The 13,479-nt window shown below is 45.7% G+C and overlaps 2 protein-coding genes across 2 annotated transcripts in view; one reads left to right on the top strand and one right to left on the bottom strand.

Annotated features, from left to right (window-relative positions):
* The window catches only part of PCSK4 (proprotein convertase subtilisin/kexin type 4), a 36,614-nt gene extending 24,319 nt beyond the window's left edge, over positions 1 to 12,295 (bottom strand). The window contains exons 1-2 of the mRNA XM_069101957.1: positions 11,965 to 12,295; positions 8,795 to 8,961 (exon numbers count right to left, since the gene is read on the bottom strand). Of these exons, the coding sequence (XP_068958058.1) occupies positions 8,795 to 8,961; positions 11,965 to 12,295 (498 nt within the window). The remainder of the gene's footprint in view (positions 1 to 8,794; positions 8,962 to 11,964) is intronic.
* The window catches only part of REEP6 (receptor accessory protein 6), a 20,111-nt gene continuing 17,981 nt past the window's right edge, over positions 11,350 to 13,479 (top strand). The window contains exon 1 of the mRNA XM_069101988.1: positions 11,350 to 12,448. Coding sequence (XP_068958089.1) covers positions 12,334 to 12,448 — 115 coding nt within the window. The 5' untranslated portion in view covers positions 11,350 to 12,333. The remainder of the gene's footprint in view (positions 12,449 to 13,479) is intronic.

The raw sequence follows: 13,479 nt of genomic DNA, 5'->3' as shown, positions 1-13,479 counted from the left end.
ATGGATCCCAGGGGCAGCTGGAGCTGGATCCCGGACATGTCTGCACACAGATCCCAGGGGCAGCTGTGTGCGTCCTCTCTTCATCAGCCTCCCCCACTTCCTTGATACCGGCTCATGCCTCAAGTGCTGGCAGTTTGGCTTCCTTTGCCATTGCTCTATTGAAAAAAACTCTATCCAAGGTCACTACTGACCTCATTACCACTGAATCCAATGTCTTTTGTTATACCTCAGCCTCCTTCATCTATCTCTATTTGGAATTTGATACTGTGGACCACTCTTCTCTCTCCTCCTCCCCTGGGTTTCTGAGATACTGTGTTCCTGGAATTCTCCTCATAACTACTCACATATGTAGGATGTGAAGGTTTTCAGAGCACACAACCCCAGCAGGAAGGCTAAAGTATCATAAAACAGCAGCATCTTATAGTGAAAGAAGGGCTGAACTTGGAGTGAAGAGAGGTCTGGGATCAAATTCAACCTACGACACCGCCTAACTGAATGAGCTTGGACTAGTCACTTCCCTTCTCCAAGTCTCAGTTTCCCCATCTGTAAAATGGGTCTTATTCTGTCCATAGTATTTATTTCCCAGGGTCATTGTGAGGAACAAATAAGAAAGTATATTTGAAGTATGTCTGTGTGTGTGTTTTTTTAATTAAACAAACCCCCAATTGCTATATATGTCAGTTATTATTATAATTATTCTTACTTTACAGATGGGAAAACTCAATCATTGGAGAAGTTATGTGCCTTGCTCCTGATTATGTCCAATCCAAACCAATGAGCATTTATTAAATGCCTACTTAGACCACATACTTAGAGTTAGAAGTAACCTTAGAGTCCAAAGGCCTCCTTTTACAGAGGAGGAACAAAGGCCCAAAGAGTCACGGCTTGTCCAAGGTCCGGAAGGTCATAAGGAGCAAAATCAGGATTCAAACCCAGGCCCTCAGTCTCCCAATCCGATCGTTCTTTCCACAGGTCATACTGCCTACGCTAGGCTCTGGGGGTACCAATAAAATATGGGAAATAGTCTTTCTGTCCTCTAAGGGTTTATACTCTACTGGGGTGAGGGGAGAGAAAATATGCACACAAATAAGTACACAGATGAGCATTTGAAAAGAAAGGAGAGATCGTAAATACCCTGTGGCTCTTCATCCTTCTTTCTCAAAAAGCACCTTGACATCAGGGAGGTGATGCCCTGAGGCAGGACCTGAAAAGTCACCAGCCTCACTTTGTTCTCTGGACCCATCTGGGTTCAGTGGCAACATATAGATCAGGACAACTGGAGATGGCCCCCAAGCAGTGGAAGACCTTGACCTTCTCAAGCTAAGGTCTTTAACAGGTCTCAGTTTGACTGATGCAACACCCATTCAGTAATTAAAGCTAGGTAAGAAATGAGGCAAGGAATGGCTTTGATGGGGTGCTTGGGATCTATGTTTGTAACATCAGTTTGTAAAATCAATTTGTAAAACCAGTCTGTAAAATCACATTTCCCACTCCCCAACCTCAGAGCATTAAGTCTGCCCCTTCCTCCTGCCAGCACTCTGCCCAACAACAACTCATGAATTGTTTATCTCTGCTTGGAACAATAACAAGCTACACCTATGAATCCTTCACTAAAACATCTATAAACATTTTAGCTTAGGCAAATGTGATCTCCCCATAGTAAAGTGGGCCAGCTGGACCCATGAATCCTTCAGTGCACTATCTATAGGTTAACTCTTTAGCCAATTATACACATACGCCTTCATAGTTGACATCAAAATTGTATGTCCCTTTAAGCAATGACCACTCCTTAACTCCTTCCCTAATCCCACCCCTACTCACTTAGTTAGCATAATTGACATCTGATTAATTGCCTAGACTCCTAAAAACTATGCCTACCTCATCTTTAAGTTTACAGGTTCTCTAAGAACTCTTGCCCTCTGTACAGCCTAACAATAAACTTGCAGGTCCCCTAAGGACCCTTTCCTGCTGTAAAGTGTAACAATAAACTTTTACAATTCTGATTCCAAGTCTGCTTGGGCCTACTGAATTCTTTTCCAGACTGAATTGAAGGCATTCTGGTCTTTGATAAGGATCAGAGTTCCTGTATAACCTATTGCCATCCCCCATCAGCCTCATTAAAAAAATCATGAAGACCTAGGTACTGATTGAAGAATAGAGACAAAGAGGGAATGATTGGAAGGGCAGCTGACTGACTGGGGTGGGGATGGAGGTGTGCAGCTGATGGGATCAAGGCACAGACAGAGGGAATTGTTCCCAGTAAGGAAAAGGACCACCCCTCTGGCAAGAGACTGGGACAAAGCAGGATAAAAGATGAGAAATGGAATGGGGGATAAGAGGGAGCTCATGGCAAATGGCCTGGGTTTTCTCAATAATAAAGTAGGAGTGCTCAGAAATAATACTACTAGTCCGATGTCCCAAAGAGGAATCAAAGAAAGAGGAAAAGGACTCATATATACAAAAATTTTCTAACAGTTCTTTTTTGGGGTGGTAAAGAACTAGAAATTAAGAATGTACTTATTGGGGTGGCTAGGTGGTGCAGTGAATATAGCACCAGCCCTGGAATCAGGAGGACCTGAGTTCAAATCCGACCTCAGACACAACACAAAACTAGCCATGTGATCTTGGGCAAGTCATTTAACCTCAATTACCCCTCCAAAAAGCAAAAAAAAAAAAAAAAAGAACTGATAAAAGGGATGGTTTCATAGAAACCTGGGAATGTTAAAATTTTAAAATGTTAAAAAATGTTAAAATTTGTTTTCCTTGGCTGTGCCTATTTGTTAAAAGGCTTTTGTTTTTCTTCCTTTCTCCTTCCCCCCCAGCCTGGAAGGAAAGAGGAATGGGAGGCAGGGGGGAGAGAAAATAGATTGTTAACTGAAAAAACAAGTTTAAGTAGTAGGTTTCAAGTGCTTCTACTGAGAGGGAAAGGAGGAGCTGGAGTTAAAGACTTAAGAGATAGAGAAGATTTAGAAGAGCAGCTTTGGGGAATTAAGAAATGAATCAGTTTGGGAAAGACTAAAAGGATTACCCAGCAGCCATGAGGGCCTAGATGAGATTATAGAGAAAATACATTTTTAGTGGACCCAGTCAGCTCTGGTTGAGTCATTTCTTCCAGTATCATTCAACGGTACAGAAGTAAAAGTGGAGGAGGCAGATGGAGGGAGCAATCCAGAGTTAAGGTTGGGCAAGTTATGGGCATGGAAAGGTCCAGGGATTCAAGAGTACTGGGAAAACTCTAACTCTTTGGTCAAGAGTAGGAAGGGAGGAAACTGAACTTAGAGTAAAGGGGAGGGCCTGAAGGATGGGGGAGGTAATAGTTAAGATGAATAATAGGCTTAGCTCAAATCTATTTTTCTTGACTATAGTTTGGTTACAAGGGAGGATTTTTATTTGGGGTGAGGAGAGTGAGGGGAAATGATAATGATGGAAGAAGGAGGAGGAGGAGAAGAATGACAATAAAGAAGAACAAAAATTAGACAAAAAAGACTAGAGTGGGGTTCGGAGGGGTTCACAGACAAGCTAGGCAATATTGGTACTACCATATTCAATTTAAATATACTAAAAGGAACAAGTTGTGTATAGTGAATTCATGATTTCAAATGTTTTATGGCCTCCTTTGAATATGGAAATGTCATATCATATCCACTGCTTCCTTTCCTGCTTTCTACACACAAGTCCATGCTTTCTACATCTTTAAAACACCCTTGCTAGACCTTACCATCCTTTCCTGAAGCTCTCCTCTAACTCCTAGAGAAAGCTGTCTACATTCATTGCCTCCTCTCTTCTTCTCAACCCTTGGGTAATCTGGCTTCCAACCTTATCACTCAACTGAAAGTGCTCTCCCCAAAGTTACCACAGATTGCCAGATCCCAAGATCTTTTCCTCAGTCCTCATCCTTTTCAACCATTGACACTGCTGATCACTTGCTCTACTCAGATACTATGTTTTCTTTCTTTCTTCCTTCCTTCCCTCCTTCCTTCTTTCCTTCTTTCCTTTCTTTCTTCCTTCCTTCCTTCCTTCCTTCCTTTCGGGGGGAGGTGAAGCAATTAAGGTTAAGGGACTTGCCCAAGGTCACACAGCTAGTGTCAAATTTCTGAGGTCAGATTTGAACTCAGGTCCTCCTGACTTCAGGGCCGGTGCTCTATTCACTGCTACTCCTAGCTGCCCCTCATATAATATACTCTGTTTTCAAGAAAATGTTCTCTTTTGTTTCCCCTATTACCTATCTGCCTGTATTTCCCTTCTTAGCATCTTCAACCATTACCCATAAAGACATGGGTGTCCTGCTCCCTAATTGTGGATGTTCTGAAAGGTTTTATCCAGAGTATCTGTGTCTACACCTTCTCACTTCATGACCTCTTCAAGTTCCCACAGGTTCAATGATCATCTCTCCTGATTCTATAGAACCCACACTGCTTCTCTTGAATGCAGGTCCATCACCTTCACCTGCCTGTTGGATGCTTTGAAATGGATATCCAAATCTCTCAAATTCAAAGTGTATGAAAGAGGACCCATAATCTCTTCCCCAGAATCTACTCATCTTCTTAATTTTCCTATTTCTGTTGAAGAGACCATTCTCCTTCCTGGGTTTACAACCTCAGTTATCCTTGACCCTTCATTTTCCTTTACCCCACCCCAATAGTCAATTAGCTGTGAAGTCTCAGCCATTTTACATTCAAATATCTCTCAAATCTATTTCTAAATTTTCTCCACTTACAACACCACCCCAGCTTTCACTACGTCCTGCTTGGACAATTGAAGTAGCCTCCTAATAGATCTTTCTGCCTCAAATCTCTCCCCTCTTCCTCTTCCCTCCATCACACAATTACCTGCACAGCTCATATTCATCCACACGGCTGACAAAATGACAAAAGCATGTGTTTTTACCATGTTACTTCCCTACCCAGAAGCCTCTAGTCCAGGGGTTCTTAGCTTTTTTTTTTTCTCCCATCATAGACCCCATTGATAGTCTTCATGAAGCTGATAGACTCCTCTGAATAATGTTTTTAAATGAATAAAAGAAAACCCACAAGGTGACAAAATAAACCAATTATATTAGAAAATAGGTATCAAAATGTGAATAACCACCAAAAAACCCCAAGGGCTAGCTGTGTGTCAGGCACTGTTCTGAGTGTTAGGGATACAAAGAGAGGTAATCAGAGGAGATCACCGTCTCCTGGGGTCAATGGGCAAACATCCATGGACAAACAAGACACATCGAGGACACGCTGGAAAGAGTCTCAGAGGGAAGGCACTGGAATAGAAGAACTAGGGAAATCTTGACTTGAAGAAAGCCAAGATGTGAAGATGAAGACTGATATAGTCCTAAGCTTGAGGGACAGTCAGTGAAAATGCTAGGAGCTTGGAGATGGAGAGTCTTGTTGGAGGAACAGCTAGGATGAACAATGGATCCCAGAGCATCTGAAGTGGGGTAAGATGTAGCAAGACTGGAAAGGTGTGAAAGCACCAAGTTATAAAGGGCTTTAAAAGCCAGAAGAGTTCCTATTTGATCCTAGAAGTAATAGGGAGCCAATGGAGTGGACTGAATGGGAAGAGGGTGGTGTATGACATAGATATGCACTTTAGGAAGGTCATTTTGATAGCTGAATGGAGGACAAACTGGAGTGGGGAGAGACTGAAAAAGGGAGACCAACCAGAAGGCAACTATCACAACAGTCCAGGAGTGAAGTGATGAGGGCCTGCACCAGGGTGGTGGCAAAGTCAGAAGGGTTATATATACAAGAGATGTTACAAAGGTAGAATCAAAAGAGTCTGGTAACAGATTGGATATTGGGGTTATGTGAGAGAAAGAGTAAGGAATCAAGGATGATATCTAGATTTCCAGCCTGGATGACTGGGAGGATAATGGAATCCTTGACAGTAATGAATTTGGGTTTTGGACATGTGGACATTCAGATGTCTATGGGGCATGAAGTCTAATGGGCAGCTGGAGATGCAAAACTAGAGGTCAGCAGAGAGATGTTAAGAGAGATCTGGGAATCATAAGCATAGAGATGATAACTCAATCCATGGGAATTTATGAGATTGACAAGTACATGGTAGAGGGACAGTACAAAGAGAGAAGGTCCAAGACAGAGTCTATCACAAATATCCATCAAAGGAGATGGAGAAAAGCAGTCAAATAAGTAGGAGGAGAACCAGAAGAGGGTGACAGACACTGTCAAAGGCTGAAGAGCTATCAAGAAGGGTGAGGACCAAGAAAAAGTCCATTAGATTTGTCAGTTAAGAGATCATTTGTAACTTTGGTGATAGCAATTTCAGATAAATGATGAGGTCGAAGTCAAATTGCATAAAGTTAGGAAGACAGGGAGAAGAAAGGAAGAGGAGGCACTGATTGTAAAAAGCTTTCTCAAGGAGCTTAGCAATTAAAGAAGGAGAGATATTACTCCTCTTCACAAACTCTTTCATCCAATCAGACTGGTCAACTTGATGCTTCTCAATCAATCAACAAGTTTTTATTAAATGCCTCCTATGTGCCAGATACTAGGCTAGACTCATAACTCCTTCTCCTCTCTATACCTTTGCACTAGCTGTGTCCCCTGCCTGGAAGGCCTTCCCTTCTCACCTCAACTCTTTAGAATCCTTTAGCTTTCCTCAAGCAGGTTCAAGTCCCTCCTTCTAGATACTTTTCAATCTATTTTTGTATATGCTTTATCTACTGTGTGGGGCAGCTAGGTCTGGAGTCAGGAAGACTCATCTTTCTGAGTTCAAATCTGGCCTCAGATACTTGCTGGTTGTATGACAAGTCACTTAACCCTGTTTGCCTCAGTTCCTCATCTATAAAATGAACTGCAGAAGGAAATGGCAAACCACTCTGATACCTTTACCAAGAAAACTGCAAATGGGGTCACAAAAGAGTTGGACACAACTGAACAACAATCTACTGCGTATTTATTTCCAAGTTGTCCTTCCCATTAGAATGTAAGCTTCTTAAGGGCAGAGATTGTTTATACCTTTCTTTGTACCACATGCTCAGCTATTCTATGCTAGTAATGTGAAGGATTTAATAAAAACTTGTGGACTGAACATCGATGAGGCTGAGGTTCCTGAGTGAGGGAGGCTCTGGAAGCAGCAGTGCTGACCTCTCCCCACCTAATGGATCAGTGAACATGAGAGTCATTTTTAGTCCTAGAGAATGTAGCCAGAGGTGCAGTGCCTACTGGGGAGAGTCAGGTTTCTGTGAGTAGAAGAGAAAAAAGTCTAACATAAGAGGAAGTCTTTAAATGATGGAAAGATAGCTTACCTAGCTACCCTCCCCATCAAGGCCATGACTGGTACATTTGATGGGCCTGACTCTTAAGGTCTAGCTAGAATTCCACATCACACCATATGGCTTCATGGAAAGGCCTCCTTTGTTTCCACATGTCTTCTTTTGCCCTTAACCATAGGCATCCCTGAGGGCTCCACCTTTGGCCCCCTTCTCTCCATAAGCCCTAACCGTTGGTGACTGGGACCACTTCCATGCCTTCCTTTATCTTTTTTTTTTTTTTTTTGCCTTTTATACATTGTTATTTTTTAGTGCCAGAAAATTCCCATCCCTGTAAATATTTCTCTTTTAATTTATCAGGCAGGCAGGTTGAAAGTCTTAGTATTAACAATGGAGTCTCAGTAGATGGTAACACATAGAGGAATAATTTCCAACCATCAGCAGGGTTAAAGTTGCAAAGCTTGCCAGGGCAAGGGGGAGGAGGTACAGATTTTTCAATTCACAGCTCTGCAGATGGGAGGAGAACTAGCTCTGGAGTTCGAGTTCTTATCTCTGAAGTTTACTATCAAGTAAGCCACATCCTTGTCTGAGCCTCAGTTTCTTCCTCTGTAAAATTTATTTTGCACTGGGTCCCTTTCAGCCCTAGTTCCATTGCTAATATTAAGACTTGCAATTTGACTGCCTGATACATTAAAAGTTAAATATTTACAGGGACAGGGGAATTATCAGACACTAAAAAATAACAATGTTCGAAAGCAAAAAAAAAAATATAGTGGAATAGCTGCCAATGGTTAAAGTTTATGGAGACAGACTCAGGAAGACAGTAGATAGCCCGTGGGTTTGGCAGAAGAGTTGGCAGTCCAGTTTAGCTGGAATGCAGAGTGTACAAACAGAGACACCAGTTCCTAGCAAAGTTTTTCTTCTGAGCTCCAAACTCCACCTGGGTGTCCCACTCTTACTTCAAATCCTATCTGTTCAAAATCAAGCTCAACCTATTCCTTCTCTCTTCCGGCCCCTGCATTCTCAGTCCCTTTGTCAATCACAGTTGTCTCTAACTAGGCAGCCTGACTCCCCTCCACTCTGCTGCAGGGTACAGGCATCCTCACTCAGATGCTCCTCTTCTCTCAGAAGTGGCTATCTAGTATCCCATTGATTTGTGAGCAATTTTATCTTCTCTCTCAAAATTATCCAAGGCCTGGGATTGTTTTTTTTTCTCCAGTGAGTATATCTTATCCCCCTAAATCAGTACCTTTTAAAAATTCATTTGTTGCATAGCTAGGGCCCTGCACAGAGCTGCATGGCTTAATAAACTGTTTACTGAGAAGGAAAGTATAATGGTGTTAGGAGTTTGTGCCAGTGTTGGGGGAAGGGGGCAGCCCGAGAGGATCTGAGTGTGTATGGAGAGGGCAGGACTGAATGGTGGGGGAAGGGGAGGAGACTATGCCTGGGGGTGGGGGTGGAGTGTGATTGGGAAGCTACAACCTGAGCGCAGGGAGTGGTGAAGAGGGTGGCATTCGTGCCCTGGGCAGAACCCAGAGCCCTAGAGAGGCTCCCCGGATGTCCTACCTGCCCCAAGTTGACAAAGCCGAACTTGCGGGCCAAGCGCTCGGCCTCCTGGCTGCCCTCAGGCAGCAGCACTGCCCAACTGCTGACATAGATGGGGACGAAGAAGTGGCCCTGGCGACCCCGGCCCGTTCCCGGTTCCTGTTTGGGCCCCTCTAGGGAGATGGAGACTAGAACCAGGGTTAAGGTCAGGGCTAGGACCAAGGTCAGGCCCAGGGTCAGAACGAACCTCAGCCTGGTCCAGCCGAGACGCAAGGTAGCCGGGGACCTGGGGAAGCCCATCCCACTAGACAAACTGTCTCTAGGGCCCCAGGGGGCGGTGTTTAAATGCCCCCTCCTTCCACCCCAACCCCCTGGCAGGAATGGAGCAGCCCCGCCCCCCCGGCTCCAGAGCGAAGCAACCCCCGCCCCCTGGAAGCCTCTTCCCGGCTCCATGGCAACCCCTTTGCCCCGCCCCACAGGGGGGCTTCATTCCCAGGGGGCTGTGCGGCGTCCGAACTGCAGCCTGGGCGTGGGGCAGGAAAATGGAGTCCGGTGCCCTAGGGAGTTGGGGGGGGGGGGAGGACTGACAGGAGGAGGGATGCCCCAGGTGAGTGGGAACGGAATAGGACCTTCTCCTCTCTAGTCCCTAGAGTCTAGGCTAGTCCAGGGTTCCTCTCCCATCCTCATTCTGGAGAATCAGGGTCGAGTTCTGATTTTACCCGTTTCGCTGTGACCTTGGGTCAGTCGTTCCCCCTTTTGACTCTCCCTTGTCCTTTACTGTGTAATGAGAGGTTGCACTAGGTCAGGGGTAGGAAACCTGCGGCCTCGAGGCCCTCTACATCCTCAAGAGCCGCACTTAAACGGAATCCAAACTTCACAGAACAAATCCCCTTAATAAAAGTAGTTCCCCCACCCCTGCACTGATCATGATCTCTAAACCGCAGAAGGTCTTTCTAGCTAGCTTTTAATTAGTGGCAGAGAGGCTGGCCTGAAGCTAGTTGTGGGCTGCCTCGGATTTGAGTCGATTCATTCAATAGCAACTGCTCAGAGATTCTGTCGTGCTTTACTGTACACCACGCAATACTGACAGAGGAGCAGACAGGCACGGAGAAGGGCACTGAACTGACTTGTCCAAAGACAGGCTGCTTCGCTAGTCAGTCAGCCAGTCCACAAACACGCGCCAGACACTGTGTGCTAAGCGCTGGCGGGTGACACTCTTCTCCCAGGGCTTACGATCTAATGGGAGGAAACACCATGAAAACAACTTCACACCAACAAGCCATATTCAGGATCAACTGGAGACGGTCACCAAAGGGAAGGCAGAACTTAGGGCCGGGGTGAAAGGCTTCCTGTAAGCATGGGATTTTTTTAGCCGGAGGCAGAGTTGGAATTTGACGTTTCCACCTAATCATTTGCCAAGTCCTCTACATTCTTCTCCATCTCAGTCTTCATGATGGCTCCCACCCTAATTCAAACCAGCTGAACTGCCTTATTTGCTTGCTAATTTGTGGCTATCCAGGTTGTGCCCTTCCTCCTACCTGAGGTATGTCCAGAACCACTCTCTCTCCGCCTTGGAACTGGGGTTCCTCTCCTACCCCGCAAGGTTTTGGATTTATAATGTGTACATATTTTTATTTGTGTCTTTATGTCCCTGGCACATTGCCTGGCATATAGTAGATGTTTAATAAATGCTTTTGATTCATTAATTGATTCATCACTTCTAGACTCCTAATTGATCTCCATGCCCTCTCTCCCTTCTTCAATTTATCTTTTACACCAAAGCCAAGATTATCTATCTAGGGTTCAAATTTTACCATGTCACTCCCTTGCTAAACATAACCTTCAGGGGGCAACTAGGTAGCTCTGTGGATTGAGCACTGGCCCTGAATTCAGGGGGACATGAATTCAAATGCAGCCTCAGACAAGTACTTGCTAGCTGTGTGACCCTGAGCAAGTCACTTAAACCCGTTGCCCTCCCCCCCAAAAAACCTCAAACAACCCAAACCCTTCAGTGGTTCCCTGTTGCCTATAGGTTAATATACAAATTCCTCACTCTCCACGATCTGCCTCCAACCTACCTTTCCAAATTCATTTTACATTTTATTACTCCTCTTTAGGAGCACTATATTCCAGCTAAACTGTACTATTGTCTCCCCAAACCCAAAGAGCTACTATCTCCCTGGGTGGCTCAAGTCCCTCCCATCCCCCACCCCCATAACTGGAATGCATTTCCTCCCCATCTCTACTTGTCGGAATTTTTGCCTTTCTTCAATGAAGGGCTTCGTTTCCCTCTCAATTCTGCTAGGCAACCTTCCCATTGAATTTTACTTCCTGATAAAATAGGGCACCGCTCCCTTTCTTGTATCATTTTTATAATAATGATGACAAAAATTAATATTTACTACAGAGCATTTTAAAGTTAGCAAGAAGCTTTGCATGTGTTATCTCATTTGGTTTTCACAACAACCCTATGAGGTAGTTCTATTATTATTTGAATTTTACAAATGAAGAAATTGAAACGAGGGAAGTTAGGTGACTTGCCCAGGGTCACACAGTTGTATCTTCTACTACTTTAGAACACAAGCTTCTCTGGGCAGGAATTGCGTACTTTTTATTTCAGTGTCCCTGGCCTCCAGGACTAAGCACTGCGCCCATACACAGAGGCACTTAATATTTGTTGAATGAATGTAAGAATGAACTGGGTCTTTTGATTCTAAATTCAAGGCTCTTTCCATCACCATCACATAGCGTTTCCAAACATTTATTGACCTCCTACTGTATGCAGAATACTGGGTGGGATTTCTTCCTGGATCTCAGAGGGAGGAAAAACTTGGAATGTAAAATGGCCGGGGATGTGGGGTAGCATGAGACTGGTCCACTGAGGTATTTCTGCTTGAGGGGTGGGAGAAGTGAGTTTAGAGGCCCAAGGATTAGTTAGGAAAGAGGTGGAGAGGGGAGGAGCCCAGACTGGCTGGGGTCCGGGGGGGTGGGAGGGACGTTAACTCAGGTAGGATACCTGGCAGGTGTGGGCCTTGAAGGACGGCCGGAGAAATAAAGGATACTGCCCTCCTGGTCTCCCCCGACCCCTCCTGGCCTCCCCTGGTCTCCCCTACCCTTTCTCATACCTGTCTCCTCGGTGTCTCAGTTCTCTCCCAGGCCCCGCCCCCTCTTCTCTCTCCCGCCTAGCTCACAGGTGGGTGGCTTTTCCGAACGACCAGGGGCAGGAGCGGGTTGGGAGAAAGGTCCCGCCTCCTTTGTCCTTTTCGCGCTCTCATTGGCCAGTGTGGGCAGGCTGGGCCGACTGAGGCCCCACCTCGATTTCCCGTCCAATCCTATATCCAGGGGGCGGATGCAAGTCGCCCCAGCAGTTGCAGGACCACGAGGTGGGAGGGAAGGAAGGGGAGGGACCGAGGGACCGGAGGACTGGAGGTCCTGGGAGCCTGGAGAGGGAGACGCCACCAGCACCGCTGCAGAGCAGCGGGGGAGCCCTGGAGGTCGCCCCTCGGACCCGGGCCCAGTCATCCTCCGTCCCCTCTACTCCCCCCTCGGTCCCGGGAGCCATGGGTAGCTTGAGGCAGCGCTTCCAGAGGTTTCTGGAGCAGAAAAACATTGTCACCGATGTCCTGGGGAAACTGGAGGAGGTCTCCGGTATCAAAAAGTACTACCTGGCTACAGGTAAGGACCTCCGGGCTCCATTTCTCCGGATAGAACCCTTGGCGCTTAGAGAGATCCTCGGGTCCCCCTCCTCCAGATAGAACTTTAGCGCTTAGAGATCCTCGTGTCCTCCTCCGGATAGAATCCTTAGCATTCAGAAATCGAAAATCTGCATCTCATTGCCCCTATTGTAGATGAAGAAATGAATGCCCAGTGAGATAAAGGGAATTCCCCTCCTAGCTCCTGGTAGGGCTCTTTTTGGAAAGAGTTGTACTTCTTGCTGCCCATGGTAATTTTTATTCCCTGTCCTCTCTTCACTATCTCACAAACCTCCCTCCACCACCAACTGGCTTGGAATGTCATGGGTTGGGGGATTAATCTGCTGCTATCATCCTACACCGGTAGCTGGAAAAGTTCCAGCATCAGATCCATCCCCAGATTCCAGTCCTACCCAAGGGGCCAAGGAGGAGGTAGAGGAAGATTCCCATATATTTATAGGAGTTGGGGCTTAAAGAGCCCTATTCTAGTGGTCAGGACCCCAAATCACACAACAGTCGAATATTAGATCAGAGAGTAACCTTGGAACACAGAACTGTGAAATGATCTGGGGCAATGATCTAGTCCAGTTCCCTCTGTGTCTCTGTTAATGGACCCCTTCTCAAAGTCACACTAAGGCCAGAAAGATGGGGGGGAGGGGACTTCAGTGCCTGAGGCTAAAGTAGCTTAGGCTGGGAAAAGGAGGACCTGAGAGGTGGGGCGTGGTTACCGTAACTAGCTTCTGGTCCACTATGGAGCAGATTAGTTTCCAAAGTGTACTCGTTCCAGGACTTGAGGTAGCCGGGTCCAGTGCTCTGTTCTTGGGACCCTTTTAGGAGTTTCCTGGGCCCATCTGGGGCTTGGTGGGTGTATCAGCAATGCCATATTCACAATGCCTATAGAGATTACGAATATGCTGATATAATTATCCATTAGAAAATACGTCATGTTTGCCATATGAGGAAATAAACTAGAAAATTTATTAAGATACCAAAAGACTGAGTCCCAAAACCAGA

The sequence above is a fragment of the Petaurus breviceps genome, unplaced genomic scaffold (genome assembly GCF_028583685.1).
Source record: "Petaurus breviceps papuanus isolate PSGF00001 unplaced genomic scaffold, PetGlider_PUasm1.0 523, whole genome shotgun sequence".
NCBI lineage: Eukaryota > Metazoa > Chordata > Mammalia > Diprotodontia > Petauridae > Petaurus > Petaurus breviceps.
The sequence above is the reverse complement of the archived record's forward strand: the minus strand, read 5'-3'. Positions and strand labels throughout refer to the sequence as shown.